At 43.0% G+C, this 21,995-nt stretch overlaps 3 protein-coding genes across 4 annotated transcripts in view; 1 reads left to right on the top strand and 2 right to left on the bottom strand.

Moving 5' to 3' along the window:
- Positions 1–1,624: 1,624 nt before the first annotated feature.
- Positions 1,625–12,223, bottom strand: LOC146570643 (sorting nexin-18-like). Its single transcript, XM_085279209.1, has 4 exons — positions 10,921–12,223; positions 10,303–10,596; positions 9,648–10,030; positions 1,625–3,312 (listed from the first exon to the last, which is right to left on the bottom strand). Exons 1-4 carry the CDS (start codon positions 11,640–11,642, stop codon positions 3,086–3,088), a joined length of 1,626 nt encoding a protein of 541 aa, XP_085135335.1. The 5' UTR covers positions 11,643–12,223; the 3' UTR covers positions 1,625–3,085.
- Positions 12,224–14,653: 2,430 nt separating this feature from the next.
- kiaa1958 (KIAA1958 ortholog) lies at positions 14,654–18,258 on the top strand. Of its 2 annotated transcripts, XM_085279202.1 has the most exons (6): positions 14,654–14,839; positions 15,723–16,032; positions 16,516–16,996; positions 17,081–17,260; positions 17,375–17,566; positions 17,650–18,258. In XM_085279202.1, exons 2-6 carry the CDS (start codon positions 15,730–15,732, stop codon positions 17,955–17,957), a joined length of 1,464 nt encoding a protein of 487 aa, XP_085135328.1. In that variant the 5' UTR covers positions 14,654–14,839; positions 15,723–15,729; the 3' UTR covers positions 17,958–18,258. The 2 variants fall into 2 exon arrangements, with proteins under 2 accessions (XP_085135328.1, XP_085135327.1); XM_085279201.1 differs by having other exon boundaries at positions 16,516–17,260.
- A 93-nt stretch (positions 18,259–18,351) lies between these two features.
- Positions 18,352–21,995, bottom strand: part of LOC146570641 (SOSS complex subunit C-like) — a 6,161-nt gene continuing 2,517 nt past the window's right edge. Inside the window, exons 2-4 of the mRNA XM_085279208.1 lie at positions 20,600–20,696; positions 19,517–19,604; positions 18,352–18,754 (exon numbers count right to left, since the gene is read on the bottom strand). Of these exons, the coding sequence (XP_085135334.1) occupies positions 18,656–18,754; positions 19,517–19,604; positions 20,600–20,696 (284 nt within the window). The 3' untranslated portion in view covers positions 18,352–18,655. The remainder of the gene's footprint in view (positions 18,755–19,516; positions 19,605–20,599; positions 20,697–21,995) is intronic.

Genomic DNA, 21,995 nt, shown 5'->3' with positions numbered 1-21,995 from the left:
GGTGTGTTTTGGATCATTGTCATGTTGGAAGACCCAGCCTCGTTTCCTGCAGGTCATTCACCAGGTCCCCCCGTGTGGTTCTGGGATCTTTGCTCACCGTTCTCATGATCATTTTGACCCCACGGGATGAGATCTTGCGTGGAGCCTCAGATCGAGGGAGATTATCAGTGGTCTTGTATGTCTTCCATTTTCTGATGATTGCTCCCACAGTTGATTTTTTCACACCAAGCTGCTTGCCTATTGTAGATTCACTCTTCCCAGTCTGGTGCAGGTCTACAATACTTTTCCTGGTGTACTTCGAAAGCTCTTTGGTCTTGGCCATGGCGGAGTTTGGAGTCTGACTGTTTGAGGCTGTGGACAGGTGTCTTTTATACAGATGATGAGTTCAAACAGGTGCCATTCATACAGGTAACGAGTGGGGGACAGAAAAGCTTCTTACAGAAGACGTTACAGGTCTGTGAGAGCCAGAGATCTTCCTTGTTTGAGGTGACCAAATACTTATTTTCCACCCTGATTTACGAATAAATTTTTTACAAATCCTACCATGTGGATTCATGGATTTTTTTTTCACATTCTGTCTCTCACAGTTGAAGTGTACCTCTGGTGCAAATTACTGACCTCTGTCATCATTTTAAGTGGGGGAACTTGCACAATCGGTGGCTGACTAAATACTTTTTTGCCCCACTGTACGTCAACCCTTGCATAACCCTTTATAGGTCACTCATTGAAATGTTTGGAAATTCAAGTTGGTCTATATTGCAAGTTTTTTATTTTTTGATAACGTTTCCACATTTGTAATTTTCATGGTCCAAATCAAGGTCAGTGAAGCAGCCACATAAATTACCATATGGTAAGGTGGGTGGTGGGAAACATCCAAGTGGTTCTATGGCCTCCTGGAGAAGGGGAAACTAGGCTAATTTATGTCCAGTGAAGTCACCAAACATTGTTTCTTACCTGATAAAGGGTTTAAAATGTGTGACCACCCCCAACCGTCTGCAGCAGATGGCTGCCTCTCTCTGAGCCGGGTTCTGTCAGAGGTTTCTTCCTGTTGAAAGGGAGTTTTCCCTTGCCAGGGTCGCCAGGTGCTCGCTCATAGGGGGTCATTTGGTTGTTTGGGTTTTCTCTGTATTACTGTAGGGTCCTAACTTTACAATATAAAGTGCCTTGAGGTGACTGGTGTTGTGATTTGGGACTATATAATTGAAACTGAACTGAAAGTTTAACACAAGAATAATAACACTGACTAAGCGCATCTACAATGACAACTCTGGATGTTTCATAGGCTTTTCTCTGATTTTCAACCGTCATTTTTTTTCAGCGGGTACAGCTGATTATGGATATATTTTTTTGAAAGTGTGGCGTGTTATTACAGCACTTGAATTCAGTGAGCTTATTCTTTCACAAATGACTGCAAAGGCATGCTGAACTGCTAGGTAACTGATTCTATACACCCTTGGCACTAAAAAGATGAAAGATTAAGAAGTGTGGCACAATACCTTTTGTCCGAATAGTGTGTGATCATCACAAATATATTAATATTCATCAAAACAAACACCCTAAAATATGCAGAAAATGGGCCTATATTGTGCAAAAATGCCAATGATCAACAATACAGAGTCTGAACTGAAATAAATTCTGCTTTTATTTATTTTTTTATTTTCTCCCATCATGTTATATTGAAAGTATATCACTTTCACTTTTGCTAGCGATCCAAGTGAACAGCTAAAAAACAACCAGGATGGTGGTTTGTCCCATTATAAACTTTGTAAAGTGAAATCACAGGAAAGGAATGAAGTCACACCTGATACCACAACTCAGACTTACAGTGGCTGATACTTTAAACCCCTGTAACCAACTCCACTGAACTGTATCTCTGAGTTTTCTGCATTTTTAAGGAAAATATAAGTAATATTAAACAAATCCTAACTGTCTCTCAGAGAGCTCAGCCTGCAACTCAATGCTGATTAAATCCAAGGAGCTTCTGGGTGAATCGGCTCATTATATCAGTACACGTGAGGCATTGTGATCATATTTTGGTGGCGTGTTAGAAGGGAGTTGAAAAGCTGTTATGTCTAGTATTTGAACAATGCCAACCCCAAATAGCATTAAAAGAATTGGTCTGTTAGTGATGCATGTCTGAGATGTACAAGTTGATCAGTTTCACAAGGACTGCCATGTTTCTCAAACAAAAAGCTTTCACTCTAAAGCATGTAAAATATGCTATAATCACAATCACTGCCTGCATGCTCTCGGTTTACTGTTTCCATGCCAGAAATAGCTGGCATTCGAAAGAGCTTTTAACCTTACCCTGAATTGGGTGAGAGACAGATGTAGCATTAGGTTTTCATAAAACATCTGGAAGTTAAGATTACTGCGGTACCGCTTCACCATTAAAACATTTAAGAGAAAATGTTCAACCACAAAAAGTTTCAAATGCAAACAAGGTGAGGGTGATGTGAAAGAAGTCAGACATCACAGGTAGCTCAGATTTCAAGCTGTGATGGAAATCCAGACTTGAAACCGATTCTGGAAAGTAGACAGTGCCCTCTTCCCTTTCATACGCTGTCTTGTTAAAACAATACTGAGCAGGTCATTCAAGTTAAAACAAATCAGTACATTTATATCTTTCAGGCGCTAAAACATCCAGTTCAAGCGATTTAGTTAGTTTTCCAGTCTTTGTTTGGGCTGTTGTTGATTGTTCTTTCCCGACCGAGTGCTCCCATGAAGAGGCAGTGGAGACGGTCACGTGACCCTGAAACTGTGACTCAAACGCAGCTCCAGTCATACTGAGAGCAGCTGTTTTAAATATCTGCTGCAATCCTGCTGAGTTGCAACATGTGTCTGGAGCGTCAGCAAAATCCTTGTTAATGGTACATTCATCAGAGCTTCAGATAATACAAGAAGTTGTCAAATGGCCTGTATTTTTCTTCCAATGCTCCAACTAGACAGCGAGGGATCATCACAAAAAAGATTTTTCTTTTAAAGGACAATAAGATGCTCTCGATTATGAGAGGATGACACCACCACCACAACCCATTTCTTTGAAGCCTTTGTAGTCTGTTCTCTTCCTTGTCTCACTCTTGTGCTACTGGTCATCGTCATATATCTGCAGTGCGTCCTCAAGCTTGGCCGTGATCTTCTGGAAGAAGCTGATCTGCTGGCGTAGGTGGTACTGCATCTGTGAGCGGAAGTCCCGTACACGTGTGCGGTGGAAGTGCTGGATTTCTGCCAGCGTGGCGAAAGAAATGATGTTGCAGCGGTCATGCAGCTCACCTTCCTTCTTTGGGCAGTCTTTCACCTTGGTCAGCGCACCTGGGAAAATACATCGGAGAGTTCAAAAGTTTAAAAAAAAAACTTTCGGATTTTTCACAATAAAAAAAAAAAAACTTATTCAAAAATATTCTGTGATCATGACAACACTGGAAATAAAACCCTGACACATTTATTTCAGAAATAATATTCTACAGCTATCCATTCGCTTCTGCTTATCCTTTACAGGGTCGCGGGAGCCTATCCCAGCTATCATAGGGCGAGAGGCAAGGTACACCCTGGACAGGTCGCCAGTGTGTCGCAAGGCTAACGCACAGAGACAAACAACCATTCACACTCACACCTGTGGGTAATCCTCACTAACTGCATGTCTTTGGACTGTGGGAGAAACCCACGCAAACACAGGGAGAACATGCAAACTCCACACCGGCCTGATGGTGGAATTGAACTCAGAACCTTCTTGCTGTGCGGCAACAGTGATAACTACCATGCCACTCTGCTTTGATATTCATCTATCTTAAAATACATTACCTCAAAAACAGGTTTCCTTTCTTTACACAGATAAACAAGAACACTTCAGCGACAGATAGCTGACAGGGGCACCACAGGGGACTGTCCTCTCCCCCTTCCTCTTCACCCTCTACACCACAGACTTCAGCCACTGCACAGAGACCTGCCATCTTCAGAAGTTTTCTGATGACTCTGCGGTGGTTGGATGCATCAGCAGGGATGATGAGACAGAGTACCGGGCTGTGGTCGACTCCTTTGTCACGTGGTGTGAGCAGAATCATCTGCAGCTCAACGTGGCAAAGACCAAGGAACTGATCGTGGACTTCAGGAAGACCAGGAAACACTTGACCCCTGTTTCAATCCAGGGGGTCAGTGTTGACATTGTGGAGGACTATAAATACCTTGGAGTACACATTGACAATAAACTGGACTGGGCTAAAAACACCACAGCACTTTACAGGAAGGGCCAGAGTCGTCTCTATTTTTTGAGGCGACTGAGGTCCTTCAACATCTGTCAGAAAATGCTGAGGATTTTCTATGAGTCTGTGGTGGCCAGTGCGATCCTCTATGCTGTTGCATGCTGGGGGAGCAGGCTGAGGGTCGCAGATGCCAACAGACTTAATAAACTAATCCGTAAGGCCAGCAATGTTGTGGGGATGGAGCTGGACTCCCTCAAGGTGGTGTCGGAGAGGCGGATGCTGTCCAAGATAAAGACAATGTTGGATAACACCTCCCACCCACTCCATGACATGTTGGTCAGTCACAGGAGCTCGTTCAGTGAGAGACTGAGATTACCGAAAAGCACCACTGAACGACACAGGAAATCATTCCTGCCTGTGGCCATCTCCCTGTACAACGCATCCACTTAACACACTGTTTACTGCTACAGCTACACATGTTTCTTTTCCAAATATTTATTTATAAGTGACTTATGTATGTATGTATGTATGTATGTATGTATGTATGTATATATATGTATATATTGTACTATTCTTAGTTAGTGTATTGTCTGTCTTGTCTTAATGTTGGTTTAAAGTGGAGCACTGTAACAAAAAATAATTTCCCCCAGGGATCAATAAAGTATTCTGATTCTGATTCTGATTCTGATTCTGATAAGATAACAATCTAAGTTTGCACACTTGAAGTTACAGTCACTAAAGGTTGTGGCAACACATACACAGATATTTTTGGGTTTTTAGCTTTTAGCTTTTAGCCTACGTGTAAACTGTTATCTCCATTTATCAGATCACTAAAAATGGAGCCTCCAGAGACACATTAAGGGCATACCATTGATGTGGTATGCCCTTAAAGGCAAGCCACATTAATGGTATGATGTTCTTTTTGACATCATAATGTGCAATGTTTTTTTCATGAGACACTTTCCTGTAATGGTAGGTGCAGGCAAAAATACTGTTGCAATACATTTGTTATTCTTAATATCTGCAATTTTGTTCCTCTGTCTAGAAAGACAGGCGTGCGAATGAAGTACTACATCCAACACGAACTCTCGTGGCCCAGAGTCTGACGCCAACATCGTCGCCAGTTTTAAACAGGCCTCTCTGTCTGTCTAACAATCCCAACAATCAGATGACCCCGTGCTGATCAAGCGCTTTGGTGACAAAGGGAAGGAAAAGCTCCCTTTTAACAGGAAAAACCTCAACTCAGGCAGAACCAGGTTCAGTGAGAGTAACCGGTCTGTCGTGAGCACTTTTGGGGGGGGATTTAAAAACATTTAAAAAAAAATAAAATACTAAGAAACACACTGGGCCAAGGGGAACAGACACTCTGACAAAGGACAAGTGGAGACAGCAACTATACATAAACAGAAGGGTGATTAGAGGAAGTGCAGACAGCTGGGGAGAAGAAGACATCTGAACTAAATTGCAGAGCCAAGACAAGGGAACTAAAAGCAAAGCACAAGGAAAAAAACTAACTTTCAAAATAAAGCAGGAAGTGAGATATCTAAACGTGGAAAATATGAATGAACGTACGGGAGACTTGACACAAAAAGATGGAGCACTGAGGGAAAAAAATTACTCTAAAGCAACTAAGAACTAATAAAATGGGTAAATACACTAAGGGAGAGAATACATTAAACAGTTTAAACAATAACCAAATGCAAAGTTTAAATGTGCAAAATTTAAAAGTAAAAACTCACAAACATTGGATGAGACAATCTGAGACCATGGCATTGTCATGTAAATCACCACATGGGCTCAGGACACTTCAAGAAATGATCTTGAAACTAGACAGGTTAAAACTTTATTCGAGTATAATCCAAAAACGCTGCCATCTTCTCTGGACGCTTCTTATTAATGTTCATTTAAAAAGCCTGCATCTCTGATGGTATGGAGGATGAATTAGCGTGTGTGGAACTGGCAGCATGCACATCTGGAAAAGCAGCATTAATGCTGAAAGGTATATACAGCTTTAGAGCAACATGTGCTCCTATCCACACAATGCAGTCTTTTTCAAGGTAGGCCTTGCATATATCAGCAAGCCAATGCTAAACTACATACTGTCCATGCATTACAGCAATATTGCTTTGCATTAGAAGAGCACTCAACTGGCCTTCCTGCAGTCCAGACCTTTCACAAACTGAAAACACTTGGCACATTGTGAAATGAAAAATACAACAAGGACATTTTTTAAAGCAGCCACTGGATAACTCAAAGACTTTATTATGAATGGAAAGAACAGGAGGACTCCTGCACAGTGCTTTCTTTTTCCTCCTTTTTTTGCCTAGCAACTTTTTGCCCCCTAGGCTTCTGATTGGACAAAATTTATATGGTTAAGGTTATACCGCCACTTGATTTTATTTTTCAACATAAAATCCCCATTATAAAAAATACACTTTTACACCCCCATTGACCAATTTTCAGGACTTGATGATAACAACAGAACCATTCATCTTCACAGCTTGCTATATGGTTGTGCTCTCTTTAGCTTGTTAGGGTTGACTCGAGTTTTTTGTGCTCAGATAAAAAAAAAAAGACACTCATAGGAGTTCAGTTTTCCCCCTGAGACAACACTTAGTTGGTTTTTTTTGCCAAAATTAGAAAATTGAGACTTCAAAATAATTGTCCGCAAAGCAGTTGATGACATCAGGGTGGCTACACAGGAAAGAGGAAGTCAAACTCAATAGTCAAATCAAGGAAGTCTGGAATATTTTTAGAACTTCTACACAAATAATTAAAACACAATTCTACAAAAGGAACTTGTGCAATACAAAATTCACGAGGTCGTAACTGGATCACATAAAATCAGGACATGTTGAGAAACCTGCAGAAATGTGCTGATTGTTGCAAACCTTTGCCAGGTTTCTTTGAAGACACCCATCACCCACTTATGACTCACAGTGTTTAGAGTGACTCAAGCTTTGGGGGGGAGGCTGTACAGTCCAGACAGACAGGACCAACAAAGAGGGATCTCAGAGTTAAGGACTAACTCACATGAATGTGGAGGAAATTGCGAGGAAGCTGATCTTGAACGTGCTGACCTAGTTTCTCCTTCTCTCTATCTCACGAAGATCAGAAGCACAAGTTTGCCACCACAGTGAAGCAAAAAAAAAAACTCGGACTTTGCTCTCCTCCCCGCCAAGGGGATTACTGAGCTATAATTTGAACTCTTGTACTGTTATGCTGGTAGGAAATCTTGTAAAGCTCTGTAACTCTCCGTACCCCCTCATACATTCACCTCCCCTCTTCTTCTTCTTCTTCTTCCTATTTTTCTTTAACCAACAGGAGGAAAGAGGAAAAGGGGGGAACAAAAAAAGAGGAGGAGGGGAATGTAATCCTGAGACCGCTCCATTTTGGATTCCTGTAGTCCCGGGGCAACAGAGTACAAGAGGCCCAGGAATTCCCACTCATTCAAATCAGATGTAGCCTTTGGACTTAAAAGACTGAGCTGGCATAGATGACTGTCACCGTAAGTGACATATGTAGTTCAACAAAGCAGTCAAACATGAGGTGTTACAGCTGCCATTTTATATGTTTTCTAATTTAGCCATTACTGGAGAAAGTGTATATGAGACAATATGAGACTGATAGAAATTAGGGGAATGTGGAGCTGCTGCTGCTGAGAAAAAAATGAAGCCTGATGCGTCTGGAAACGCAAACCCGCTAGAGTCCTGTTTTCCTTCTTGCCTATTTCTTTATCAAATCAGATGCCTCGTGAACTAAGCCAGTCATCTTATGCGAATCTAAGTTATTTCACAACCCCAGCAGCAATGTCGACTCTGCAGTATGGTCAATGGTTGAAGGATGTTACTCACCGGATACTGACCTTTTCTAACACCAGCAGAGATGATTACAAAAGTCTGAGAGTGCTTATTGTAAAGGCTTACAAATTCTTCTGCATGCTGGGTCTATTTTATAGTTGTGTTAGTCATTTTCTTTGGATGTGTTATAATTAGGGTTATAATTTAGTTTACAGCAGGATAGAATCTAGCTGAAAACTAGAAGAGGATATACCGTGTTACTGACATCAAGGGCAGGAAAAGCATAGAGGTTTCTGTTACCACTGAAATGTTTAAACCCTTACACATCAGCTCAATTAGTGAGCACAACACTGAAGAAACTTGAGTAGACTTTCATTTTGCTTTATATTTTTGATCCAAATCAAATGATTTCATGGTTATGATCTGGCTTGTAGCTGGCTGGCTCACTTGAAGGCTTAAATGTATATAAAATGTAATAATTTTCTGAAACATCAGTGGACAAAATGAATGAGAAATTCACTACTGGAAGTGGAGGTCTTAAAAAAAGTGGGCGGTCACGGTCACTACCGACCATGAATAAACAGAATCAACTCTTTGTATGAAAAGGACAAAAAAATGTTGCCAGTCAGTGTTTTCAGTGATGAAACCCACGCCGGTGCCCCAGAATTATGTCACTACTTTGTGGGAGATCACCTGAAATGTTTAAATTACGTTGACTATCTTTCCGAGATATTAATCAATTTGGTTATAATTTAAGTAAAATGTGTTTTACTGGTTTAACTGGTTTTTATTTGGCGTCCCATTTTATACAAAATACCCCGAACCAATGATGCTCCGTGGAGAGAAACTTTGGCATGAAAAACTTAACAGGAAAAAAACAGTGAGTTAGTAAGTAAATGGGCTTTGCGAGGCATAAAACAATGTGTTTGTTATTTGTCAACAGGAAAGGAGGTGAAGCCCTGTCAGTCACACGGACTATTGCAATTCAGGCTCGTTCCACAGTTGGGAGCTGGGATTGTATCTGGAGAACAGAGTTCAGCAGACTATAGAAACAGTGTCTCTCGGTCTGGCAAACGTCTGGACTCTGCGTGCCAGGAGGAACTCCCTCCTCCCAACCTGCAGGGAACTAATAAGCCAACTCCTGCTTTGTAAGTGTGTGTGTGTTTTCAAAATGAGCAAATACAGGCCCTCGCACAGTACCCCGAGTGTTACAATGGACCACGGGTTTCAGTTTTCGACGCAGATTGACACTGCTCTTCACTAAATGAAAACAGATGTTTCTCTTGGTTGGGATACAGTCAGAATCTGGGTCTTTGTATGTCTGCATGATTAACAGACATGCTAGAAGCATTTAGACGCATATAATTCGTTTACATTTTTTTCTTTAAACGGCAGTTAAAAGCTTCCCTACATACTTGGTGCCGAGTCTGTTTTCTTTCCTCTAAGTTTGTTTGTTTTTTGATTTTTCATAATTGGTTTGTTACTAATTAGAATTTATTTTCCCAAGAAAGTATTTTAACATGTTTAGGCAGTATTAAAACGTTAGCCCTGCATAAAAATGTGCTCAACGTCTTTCCTTTGCATTTGTGCTCTAAGACTGCAGAGCTGAATTTTTTTTACCAACATGAAGACAAAGACACTCTCCCACCTTTCTGCACATGGATGATGTCAGGGAAGTTGGCCAGGTGTCCTTTGTAGATGTCCAGCAGGTCGGAAATGAGGTCCAGGTCCTGCCGCGGCTGATCAGCAAAATACTCTCCTATTGCCTCGTAAGACTCCCCCGTGTAGGAAATGGCCTTGTTCAAGCCCACTGAGAAGACCTGCTGGTCCAGCTCGAAAGCCTGGGCCAGGAGTTTGAAGGACTGTCCGACCTTCTGGTACTCCTTTTTGAACCCCGATATTTGTTTGCGGCCGAACTCGTTGATGCTGGTGTTCACAACTATGATGTTCTCGTCCATCTTCTTGGTGAATGTTTTGAAGCCTTCAATCTTGCTCTCGACTTCCTGCAGGTCCAGAGGTACAGATGGGGGGCTGACGGAAAAAAGAAAGGGGAAGATTGTCATTTTAAATCTTTTTCTACTGCTTATCTTTTGCTCACTATCTGGCACACCCTATTTTTAAAGGCCTTCAACTCCAAGTTGTTAAAACAGAGCAAAGAACGTAGTTTATAATATTAGTTCCCTATACAAGGTCAAATATCTTTCAGCTAAACTTAACACTATTAAAAAGAACCTGACAAAAAACTTTGTCATTTCCCAAAATGCTATGTGCATCTTAATAAAGACCAATTCTCAGACTCCTACCTGATTGTGAGGAAGAAATTGGCCCCGACCAGCTCGTCCCTCTCTGCCTTCCTCTTTCCCTGCTTCCATGCCTTCTCATCCGCCCCACAAGTCAGGAAATGCTGGAAAACGTCACAGTGCGCCAGCACAGGATGGCTTGTCATGTGGTTCATCCACCAGATCAGACCCTTCCTCCTCTTGGAGAGGAAGTCCTCCTCGAAGCGGCCCGTGGCCTGCTTCTCTGGCAGGTGGGGCACTGAGATGACAGGGAAGCGCTCCACGAGCCGACCGTAGAGCCAGTCAAAGTGTTTATACCTGCAGGAAGGAGTGGAGAGAAGAGAAATTGGGACTGGTTGAATAAGTGAGGTAAGGTAATGCCAGGAGCATGTAGTGAGACAGAGTGAAAAAGATAAATGGAGGCGAAGTGCAGGAATCTTTTCCCAACAAGCCCTGAGGGAATTCGAGTGTAGTTCAACTGACAGACACATGGACATGGAAACAATGTGAAAGCTGTTGAGGGAACCTCAGAGAGGAAACAAGAGAAGGCTCCAGATGGCAAATATCCACAGCTCTGTTTTTAACATTTCGTAAACCGCAGTAAAAATCAGAAAAGTGGAGAAAAGGGAAGACGATACATACCTGCGGTTGACTTGGACATTGGTGTGCGTTGGAGTAAGGCCATATGACATGTAGCTCTTCATCCCTTTGAACTTTGTTTGCTTGGTGGGGTCGTCAATGGTGCACGTGAACGGATAAGGGTCCTCCTGCCACTCGGGTCCATGCTTCCCCATCACCACACAGATCCTGTCTCCATCTTTCACAAAAGCTGACGCCTCCCCTAGCAGGAAGGCCTCCCCTCCGGACTTGACGAAGGTGGAGAACCTGTTCAGGTTCCTCCCCACTGTGGCTGAACTCTTGGCCTGCTGCTGCTGGGAGCTCCCACGGCCCGGCAGGGAGGAGGCAACTGGGTGCAAAGGAGGGCTGCTGCTGAGACCCTGAGGGACATTGGCCACAGGAGAGCTGTCGTCCCACTCGTCATCCCAGTCATCATCGCTGCCCTGGCTAGTGTGGAAGCTGCTGCTATCAGCTCCAAATCCTCTGTGAGGCTGGGAGGATGTGTAGGAGGTCTGGACTTTGGTTTGGGTCAAGGAGAAGCCATTGTTGTTGGAGGTGATGTGGTCTCTGATGATCTCAACATAAGAGGCAGGGAAGAGGCCAGCCTCCCCCTTGCTGTTCTCCCCCTCCAGCCAACCCTCCAGCTCCTCCTCGCTAAACAGAGTCACCACCTCATTCTCTGCTATGGAGATCTCTCCTGGATTTTCAGAGTGGAAATCGTACAACACTTTGGCCTTCAGCGCCATAATTTCAATACTGCTGCAATATATTTTTATATATTTATATCTCTATATATAGATATATATTTCTGGTTCTGATTCTCAAAGCTTCCTCGAAAATGTTATGTCTTCCAGCACGATTAAACCTTTAGGATCTGTGCAGCTTTAATCAGATTTAGGAAGTTTTATGGTAAAAACAAAAAACAACCCATTCCACCTTTGACCAAATTAAACACGCTTGTATCTGTGATCCACGCGCAAAAGAATAAGACGGACACGCAAAAGTAGTCCTGTATCCGACACCCACCTCCTCTCTCTCCTTTCCGCGGGTTCAAATATCATTAGTTTCCATGCACAACTTAATCCAAGTCCGAAAACGCATTCAAAACCTGTCCTTTTTTCTCCCTTACGGAAAGACACCGGCTATTCAAGTTTAAAGCCAACAAACTTGCGACGGCAGGATAGCCGTCTTTCCCTAAGATAAAAGCCGGGGGGAAAGTCCTCTTTTTTTCCCCTCCTCTCTCCAAGATGCTTGTAAGTTAAAGGCACCAGCACTAACACGTAGTTACACAGGCTGACTAACGGAGGGTGGAGCCAGGAACACGTTCAGTCAAGTCTCTGAAGTCGGACCAATAACTTTTAAAAACCAAAAAACTTCCAGCTTTTATATACTCATTTATCCAGACACGGAACAATCCACATCAAGCGGGGTATGTTAGATTAACTGCCCCAGTTAACCTGCTTTATAGGCTATGACGTCATTACACGTAATCTTTGAACTGGTCTCGGGCTAACCTTATGTTAATTAGAGAAATTCGCTAGTCACTCTTCAGGATGCTAAAAATACACACTTTAAACGTTAAAAGTTAATTTGGGCTTTGATAAAAAGTTAAAAATAAAATACTGTTTGTGTTTTAAAGTAAAGTCTGCATCAAGTTCCTGGATGTTTCAGCTTCACCGGGCAGGAACGATGTGTTCGCATCAATTTGACATGCTGAAAGTTTCTGTTCGCTTGATTTGTAATCTGAGAAGATTTTTTTTGTGACAGCACAACTTGTTTGGCTGCTTATGCTGCTGTGAAACTGCTTTTTAGTTGGGTGTCAGGGAGAAAATAAGTATATATAAATACGTAAAAACATGTTTTAACCCGGCAAAACAAATATTAAATGTTTTTTAACACGTCTTACAATCTATATGGATGAATGGGATATTTTATTTCTCATCCTCTTATAATTTAAATTGTATCAAAACAAAAATAAAATAAAAATAATATGCATGTGCAGGATATATACAGTGGGGCAAAAAAGTATTTAGTCAGCCACCAATTGTGCAAGTTCCCCCACCTAAAATGATGACAGAGGTCAGTAATTTGCACCAGAGGTACACTTCAACTGTGAGAGACAGAATGTGAAAAGAAAATCCATGAATTCACATGGTAGGATTTGTAAAGAATTTATTCGTAAATTAGGGTGGAAAATAAGTATTTGGTCACCCCAAACAAGGAAAGTCTCTGGCTCTCACAGACCTGTAACGTCTTCTGTAAGAAGCTTTTCTGTCCCCCACTCGTTACCTGTATGAATGGCACCTGTTTGAACTCATCATCTGTATAAAAGACACCTGTCCACAGCCTCAAACAGTCAGACGCCAAACTCCGCCATGGCCAAGACCAAAGAGCTTTCGAAGGACACCAGGAAAAGTATTGTAGACCTGCACCAGACTGGGAAGAGTGAATCTACAATAGGCAAGCAGCTTGGTGTGAAAAAATCAACTGTGGGAGCAATCATCAGAAAATGGAAGACATACAAGACCACTGATAATCTCCCACGATCTGGGGCTCCACGCAAGATCCCATCCCGTGGGGTCAAAATGATCATGAGAACAGTGAGCAAAGATCCCAGAACCACACGGGGGGACCTGGTGAATGACCTGCAGAGAGCTGGGACCAAAGTAACAAAGGTCACCATCAGTAACACACTACAACGGCAGGGAATCAAATCCCGCAGTGCCAGACGTGTTCCGCTGCTGAAGCCAGTGCATGTCCAGGCCCGTCTGAAGTTTGCCAGAGAGCACATGGATGATACAGCAGAGGATTGGGAGAATGTCATGTGGTCAGATGAAACCAAAGTAGAACTTTTTGGTATAAACTCAACTCGTCGTGTTTGGAGGACGAAGAATACTGAGTTGCATCCCAAGAACACCATACCTACTGTGAAGCATGGGGGTGGAAACATCATGCTATGGGGCTGTTTTTCTGCCAAGGGGACAGGACGACTGATCCGTGTTAAGGACAGAATGAATGGGGCCATGTATCGTGAGATTTTGAGCCAAAACCTCCTTCCATCAGTGAGAACTTTGAAGATGAAACCAGGCTGGGTCTTCCAACATGACAATGATCCAAAACACAAAAGGAGTGGCTCCGTAAGAAGCATTTGAAAGTCCTGGAGTGGCCTAGCCAGTCTCCAGACCTCAACCCCATAGAAAATCTGTGGCGGGAGTTGAAAGTCCGTGTTGCTCGGCGACAGCCCCAAAACATCACTGCTCTCCAGAAGATCTGCATGGAGGAATGGGCCAAAATACCAGCTACTGTGTGTGCAAACCTGGTAAAGACCTATAGTAAACGTTTGACCTCTGTTATTGCCAACAAAGGTTATGTTACAAAGTATTGAGTTGTATTTTTGTTATTGACCAAATACTTATTTTCCACCCTGATTTACGAATAAATTCTTTACAAATCCTACCATGTGGATTCATGGATTTTTTTTTTTTCACATTCTGTCTCTCACAGTTGAAGTGTACCTCTGGTGCAAATTACTGACCTCTGTCATCATTTTAGGTGGGGGAACTTGCACAATCGGTGGCTGACTAAATACTTTTTTGCCCCACTGTATTATAGTACTTTATTAATAGCCCCCTCTGCCCACTAGAGGTCGCTGTTTCATCACCCACTGAGAGCAGAGCACAGTTCATCCTCCCGTCCACTTGCTGGCAGTAAACCAACCCTTTCATTCAACTGTGGCGATATTAAACCTACCGGACAAAGAAGATAATAATTAAACAAAAGCTGGACATTTTTTATTATTATTTTTAATCAAGCGTGTTTCGCGTCAGCACATAAGACCCGAGAGTTGCTTTGGCTTACTGCAGGCAGCTGCGGAATAAATGAGGACAGTCAGATTATGTGAAACCTGCATGGACCTGGTTTAATTTAGATTTCTTTTTTAAAGGTAATTATGAGGCATGTGTATGTGCTGTAGGTGCTTTGTTTTCCTGTGTCTGTTAAATTAGGATTTGCCCGTGGACAGATTTGATCGAGAGGAAGATAAATTGATGATTTATGCCAGTTTAAATAAAATATAACTTGTTTTTAACAGGAAACTGAAGGACACTCTGTTTTTACAGTTCATTTGCTCTAGCTACAATTAGGCGTCTTGTAACCGACAAGATTTATTTTTATGAATTGGAAAATTTTGCCTTCATAAATATGTGACTGTAATCTTTACCATGGTAAACTGAATCAGGGGATTGAGTATTGCAGCAGCTGCATGCTACGAGGTGTAGTATCCAGCTGTTGCACGATAGGACTTGCAAAGCAACAAGTCTTCTTTGAGGATAATTTAAAGAGGAGAAAAGGGGAAAACACTAACAGATTAGATGTGGTCATTTGTGGTAAACATGCATTAAAAATCAGCACGTCTTTTTTGTCTGCTAAAGTGAAAACAGTGATTTTTTTTTAAATCGCCAGTTTATATACAAGAACATGAAACATTTTGCATAATGTAAACCCTGAAATTGAAGAAAGTCAAAAGCACAAAAACTGAAAAATAAATGAGCCTGTAATATGAGAAGCTGTTCTTAGGACTCAGTTTAGGTCACACATGGCTGAAAATTAAGATGGATCAAATCAAGACTTGCACTGCCTGTAAATGTGAATTTCCTTGAGTAATTATTAAAAAAAAACTTATGGCATCAGCAGCAAAGGAAAGAAAGATAACAGCAAAGGCAGCTGATGGAAGCAGTTTTTATCTATGATGCCAGTGATATTAGCAACAGATACAAATAAATAATATTAAAGTGTTTCTAACACCGTCTTCTCGCTCTCTGTTTCAGACATCCTATGATGTCCAGCCTGGTTCAAACCACCTCGGACAGTTTGTGTAAACTCGTCCGCTGGGCTCACAGCCACGGCACCATCTGTAACCTCCTCCCCAGCTTGCAGCACATCACCCGTGGCTCCTACAGCAATGTGCTGACAGCTGAATCTGGTCCGCACGGTGGCAGCGTCCCCATTGCTGTGTGGGGCTGTGGGGCTGGACACGCCTACCACTGGCCCCTTGGTGAAAATGCAAACACTTGTGGCGGCTCAGCCAGTACCAGACAAGGCCAGGAGAGGTTTGCTGGAGGTCGTCCAACCAGTAAGGTGAGGTAAAGATGTGAGGTGCTGGTATTGTCTGAAATGACACGGGGATGTGCAAATGTGCAAAGAATTGGGTTACTGACAAATTCACATGAGCTTAGGGCCAGTGTATAATCAGCATGTGGGTTCATGAGCCTTTAATACTTTGTCTGTCAACATATGATTAAACCCAGACAAGACTGGAAAATCCCTGCAGCCTTACTTTTATGTGGGATTTTTGGTGAAATAATGCACTCTTAAATCACTTTTACAGTGGCTTTGTTTTTGGAACGTGGAAGCTATGTGGTTACAAGCCATCTTTAAGTTACAGTCCATGGATTTCATGCAAGTTATGCATAATTTTAAGGCTTAATTTGATGTAAACTGGTGACTTACATGAAAATGAATTGTACAGTTGTCATGAACTGTACAGTAAAGCTATAGAGACAATTATGTACTGGATTATAAGGTTGTACAGTTGGACATCACCTCTTTCTAAATGTTCAGATTGCAGTGAGAACATCATGTGACCTCTCCTATAGTGAAGCGGCATCAGAGGGCGAGGAGTTCAGCGGTCGACTTTTTGACATTGCTGCATGTGATTCATCAGCCACAGATGAGGATGGCGACTATGAGCCCCGGCCATCTAGGAAAAGAGGCGGGGCCCAGGGAGGAGCCATCGCTGCAAAGAAGGTCAAACAGGAATCCGCCCCAGCAGAAGACGATGACACTGGGCTCACAGAGACAGACCTAGTCTGTGTTTTACAAACTCATCAGGCACCAAACACATACTCTCAAATCACACAAACACTGTGGCCAAAAAAGGCTCTTTCATCTTGCTGTCAGCCCCAGCATGGACAACATGTGGGGTGTGAGGGATCGATGGATCCAGAGACGGAGGTACTAGGAGGAGGCAGCTGCACAGCAGGGACCACAGAGCAGGCTGAGCGATGCAGCTCTGCCACAGAGACCACTACGAAGAACACAGGTACCAGCTCGCATGTTTTCATGCCATCAGGGGAACAAAACATAACGTTGTTTTTGTTTGTAATTTTTTTGTGTGTCTGTAAAGCTGAAGAAGACGAGAGTGAGCTGGAGAAGCTGCGAGCATTACTATTAGCAGAACGCAGCCGAAACCAACAAATGACAGAGATGATCTCCAATTTGAAGCAGGACAAAGAACTGCTGCAACATGAACTCACGAAGAAAGCTGAACTCATATGTGAGTTTCTGCAGGATAAACTGCGCCCCGGTAAGCTCACGAATCTGTGCCGTTTGTAACCTTACACAAAAATTACGTTCACTGAACTAGAGTTAGTTGGTTTCTCAAAATCTTCAGTCCTCATCTTCTCTTTCTTTCTTCTAGAGAAGAGGTGGCCTCGTTGTTCCACTCAGGTGGAACCTGGAAGCTCACACATGGCGTCCTCTGATGATGCAGCTGGGTTTGATTTGCCAACGCTGTTTGACTCATTTGAGGAAGTGGAGCTTCATCCTCTAGAGCGCCATCGGACCCCGAAGAGCAAGAGGAGCCGGGATGGAGAAAACACTCGAGTCAGGAGTAAGGACACATAGAGACACTCTGATAAATGTGTCACGGAGTACTCGCTGTGCTAAACATTGCTTTTTTGTTTTTATTGGTAGTGAAAAACGTGGTGGGTGTGATAGCACGCTACATGGCTGCCCTCCAGGAGTTTCGCCGCAGCGTCTCCATGAAGGTGGCGTTTGACCGCATCGGTGTGGACCGCAACACAATCTCTCGCACGGCGGCCATAGCGGAGCTCAGCCTGGCTGCTCCAGAGGTTTTTCACGCACTGGTGCCATGGGATGAGAAGGAGGAGACGCTGGCACACTACGCCCACCGCTGTCGGCAGGCGATGGACGACACCATTAAGGCCAAGATCAAAACAATGAAGGCAAAAGGAGAACTGTTGCCCATTGTGTCAAAGTGACAGCTTCATGTATGGTGCTCGCGCTGCCTGAGGCACAGGCCTACAAAACCTCTGCATACTTTATGTATAGAAAAAAAAAATCAGAGAAAAATACCACCTTAGGACTTTTAACATAATTGACTTCAAATCATATGTCGACTGTATTCCAACCATCATGGGTGCTTCCTGTCTAGTGGATTTTTTTTCTTGTGCGATTATGAAACAGAAGCGTGAAACTGACACTTGTTGACTTTCACAGCAGATTCAGCTGCTCAGAATTCATCAGGTTCTAAAAAATGTGTTTCTTATGGCTGTTTTACAATAAACCACAAAAAAAGTTTTTTTCCTCCATTTATTAAATTGATATCTTTCACCCTCAAAGAACATCAGTGGGTGTGTTAGAGTCCAGAAGCACTCCTGTTATCATCTTTAATGTATGCAACATTTTTATTATCCACAGCAGAACGAAAACAGTCGAAATATAACCTTTACTGCAATGTTTCACGGCCATGTAGAACAGTCTTCTGATCCCTTGTGCAGGTTTTCTAAAATCAGCAACCAGCTTTCCTAGTCATGAAAATATAAGAGAGGTCATTTAACACTCCCCTGAGATCATTTACGACATCACAAACAGCTGTCCAAGATGAGAGACGTGGTGTGCGCCCAGCTTGTTCCAAAGCTGCGCCTCTCACACCAGAAGGTAGATCGGATGTAAAACGTCAAGACTCGGGCTCCAGGCGTGGAAGAACTGGGAGGATGAGGTTTCCAAATGAGGAGTCCTGAGTGATGAAGAAGCCTGAAGAATGTGCATGTGCATGCTGCAAGAAAAGAAATAAAGGTGTTAACTACAGGCTTGACAGCAGAGGGCCACCCAAACACGCAATCACACCACCAGCATGACATGAAGAATCTGTGTTTTCATTTATTCTGTTTTATCAGTTAACTTGTTGAGGTTGAATTTATATTGCCAGCCTGATAACAAATCATAGTTATTTCCCACTGTTAATGATATAGAAGGAGGATTAAATGCAGCTCATTTTTAAATCTAACCTCTAATCTACATTAGCACATACGCACTGCTAAGTGATACCCAGCTGGTATTTACTGGTATTTTCTTGTAACTGTAATTTACAAGAAATGCTGCCCTCAGATCTATCAGGCAGCTTTGAGACAGCATGCCTGAACCAATGATTAATTCACCAGCACTTAGTAAAAATATTTGGGATTTCAGATCACAGATGTGGGATCTGGCATTTGTTTATCCAGCAGATTAGCTCTTACACGCTCAGCACCAGCTGTAATCACTGTAACTGTAATCACAGCTGAGGACACAGTGATGTGGAGTCAAGCAGTAAACTTGTAAAATAAATGACTGGAACATTAAGGATCAATGACCTCACTGTCCCCCCCCCCACACACACCTACACCTAAAAAAATAAAAAATAAATCCAGTATTAGTTGGGCTCCTATCAGAAGGCTCTTCTAATGTATGCTGTGTAGGATTGCTTGTAATCACTGTAAGATTCATAATGAGGAGGGGTAATGTGGTTGCACTTCTAGTAGCGTTTCTGGTGTCTTACCTGCAAGGCTGCTTTCTGCTGCGCAGCGATGTGCTGCTGTTCTGCGTTGTCCCTGAAGTCCTTAACACTGGGCCGGGCCAGCGAGATGCTACAGCGTTGAAGGGGAAAAGATGGCATGGAAGCATGTGAAAATTACCAAAGTCTTTTTTGTTCTGCCTGAACTCGGCTCTTTAAGCCTGACTAATGACAGGTTATATGTTGGTGTTCTAACATCATCATAATTATTGTTCCAGGACCATCGCTGCAAATGTCCAGTCACATTGTTGTGAAGTCATAACATTAGAGAAGAAAAAGGCAACTGGCGCCTTGTCATAATAATGAGGGCATTAAAGTTCAGGCTTCAGGATTTGAAGCAGCACAGAGCTTTACACACTCGGAGCATCTCTTAATATGTTATAACTGAAACAACAGGGGAAAAGCTGTGTCCCAAAAAAAATCGACTTTCCCACTGGACTGTTTACAATAAAATAAGCATATGGAGTGGTGAGCACACCTGTTCCCTCAGATGTTATTTGCCACATTTGTCAGGAGTCTCTCCACATCTCGGATGGCAATGAAACGTGTTTCACAAGGGGAAATCTGTACAACAGTGTCCAGCTGTTGTTCCTTATTGCACTGCCGATACAAGCCAGCCATCTTGTTTAATGCTACTGGCAGGGAGGTGGGAGTTAAACTGAAAGAGGTAAATATGGTTCTGTGAATTCCCGGGAAACTGCCAGTCATGCTGGTCACTCGGAACATCTCGGCTCAAGAAGCTTCCTAGAGACTGGATGTAGGCTATAACATGGTATCTCAACCTGCATGCAGTGCAAGGAGACATATCCAACTTGATGTCTGGGAATTCACAGAACCAAAGTTACCTTCATAACTTGCGTGTGTCCTGTCCTTGGATGACCTCTTTCATGTTTTTGCATCACCGTTGTAGTTGATGGTCCATATGCAACAGTAATTATGATGTTGTAGGACCAATGCCAACACGAGGACATCAAATCATGACACATACTAATGTCCCAGGTAAGCTTTACACACAGACTTAATACCCCCCCCCCTTCTGTTACTTGGATTATGCTATACTACACCTACCTGGCTCCAGGAGTATTCATGGACTGACTCTGCATCAGTCGCCTCCTTTCCTTTTCCAGCTCTGCCAATATAGCCACCCGGGTCTTGTTTGGGAAGGCTGTATTACAAAAAAAAAAAAAAAAAGAGAGTAAGGGACAGCTAATAATGGCCACGTTTTTGGGTAATTACAATTGAATGTTGAATAACCATCCAAAAAGATTAAGCTAAACAGTGTTTAAGATTATTTAGGATCTTATTTATAGCAAGATTTACTAGAAAACACAATAAAAATGATTCTTGTGATCGTGGAGGTTCTTTTTTTTTTTTTGACTGTCCCGTTTGGTTTTTTTGCCATCAGAATTGTTGTCTAAAGGCAAAGAAAGACACCCAATGGATTTACTTTACCAAATGGACCATCCCAGCCTTGCTGTATTGGTCTATTTGATTCACCTTTGCTTTTATTGTTTATTTTGTTTTCATTTGCTGAACACGGGACAGACTTGACTGGAGAAAAGAAAAGGGAGAAAGAAAGAGGGAAAGAAAAAGAGCGGGGAAGAGGGGCGGTGATAAAGGGCAAAAACCAACAAAACAAACAGACAAAAAATACACATATCAGTCACCTGGATCACCTGTTGAGAAAGAAAAAAAGAGATAACAAGCAAAGAAAAAGAGAGCAATATAATAAACAACATCATCGCGATGATCTATGTGAAGATAACAGTAAATACTAAATATTAAATATTATTGTGCAGCACGTAAGATCGACAGCGCACAGTGTGCTTTGAGGTAGGAGCCAAAAAGAGTGTAGTTTGTGTGTGTGAGCACCCGTGTGTACACCTGTGAGCATGGACGTGCTTGTATTTAACAGGTTCCTTCATGTAATGATCTGCTAGAGGGTGTGGGGAGCCACAGCCCCGTCCTCCAGGGCATGAAGCAGGTATGGAGGTATGGAGGAGATCAAGGCTCCAGACATCCAGAGGCCCCCAGAGCACAAGAGACCAACAGAGGGGCAGCCGCGCCACTGTCCCAGAAAGAGCTGAGGAGAGCCCCAGATGAGGGGTCACTCAGCAGCCGCGGAGCAGAAGCCAGGGGGAGTTGCAGTGACGTGCCTGTAAGCTCCGCCGCAGCCAGCTGTGCCAGAGTGACCGAGCCCCAGGCCGAGGGCACCCCACCCCCGAAGGAGCCCGAGCGAGCCCCAGGCTCCGACAAGCACCCACCAGAAGTGAGCCGGTGGGTACCTGGACGCCCATCCCCGAACACAAAGAACCACCAACGCACCGATGTCTGAGGGCCTCCAAACCTTGGAGGGCCTGAGATGTCCCCAGAGAGGTGGCGTCTGATACCCAACCTGACATATGGACACAGACAAACAGGCACACACAGATACAAACATCCATTCCCACCCTCATGCTCTCAT

This window comes from Mchenga conophoros, linkage group LG7 (assembly GCF_057382185.1).
Source record: "Mchenga conophoros isolate Kocher_MC1m ecotype Shallow Benthic linkage group LG7, M_conophoros_male_GT1.1, whole genome shotgun sequence".
Taxonomy (NCBI): Eukaryota; Metazoa; Chordata; class Actinopteri; order Cichliformes; family Cichlidae; genus Mchenga; species Mchenga conophoros.
The sequence above is the reverse complement of the archived record's forward strand: the minus strand, read 5'-3'. Positions and strand labels throughout refer to the sequence as shown.

Coding starts and splice junctions, on each gene's coding strand:
- LOC146570643 (XM_085279209.1), bottom strand. CDS start 11,642: ATGGCGCTGAAGGCCAAAGTGTTGTACGATTTCCACTCTGAAAATCCA. Junction 10,031..10,302: donor AATTTCTTCCTCACAATCAG/GTAGGAGTCTGA, acceptor TTTTTCCGTCAG/CCCCCCATCTGTACCTCTGG. Junction 3,313..9,647: donor CATCATCCATGTGCAGAAAG/GTGGGAGAGTGT, acceptor GTATTTTCCCAG/GTGCGCTGACCAAGGTGAAA.
- kiaa1958 (XM_085279201.1), top strand. CDS start 15,730: ATGATGTCCAGCCTGGTTCAAACCACCTCGGACAGTTTGTGTAAACTC. Junction 16,033..16,515: donor GAGGTCGTCCAACCAGTAAG/GTGAGGTAAAGA, acceptor CTAAATGTTCAG/ATTGCAGTGAGAACATCATG. Junction 17,567..17,649: donor AGAAAACACTCGAGTCAGGA/GTAAGGACACAT, acceptor TTTTATTGGTAG/TGAAAAACGTGGTGGGTGTG.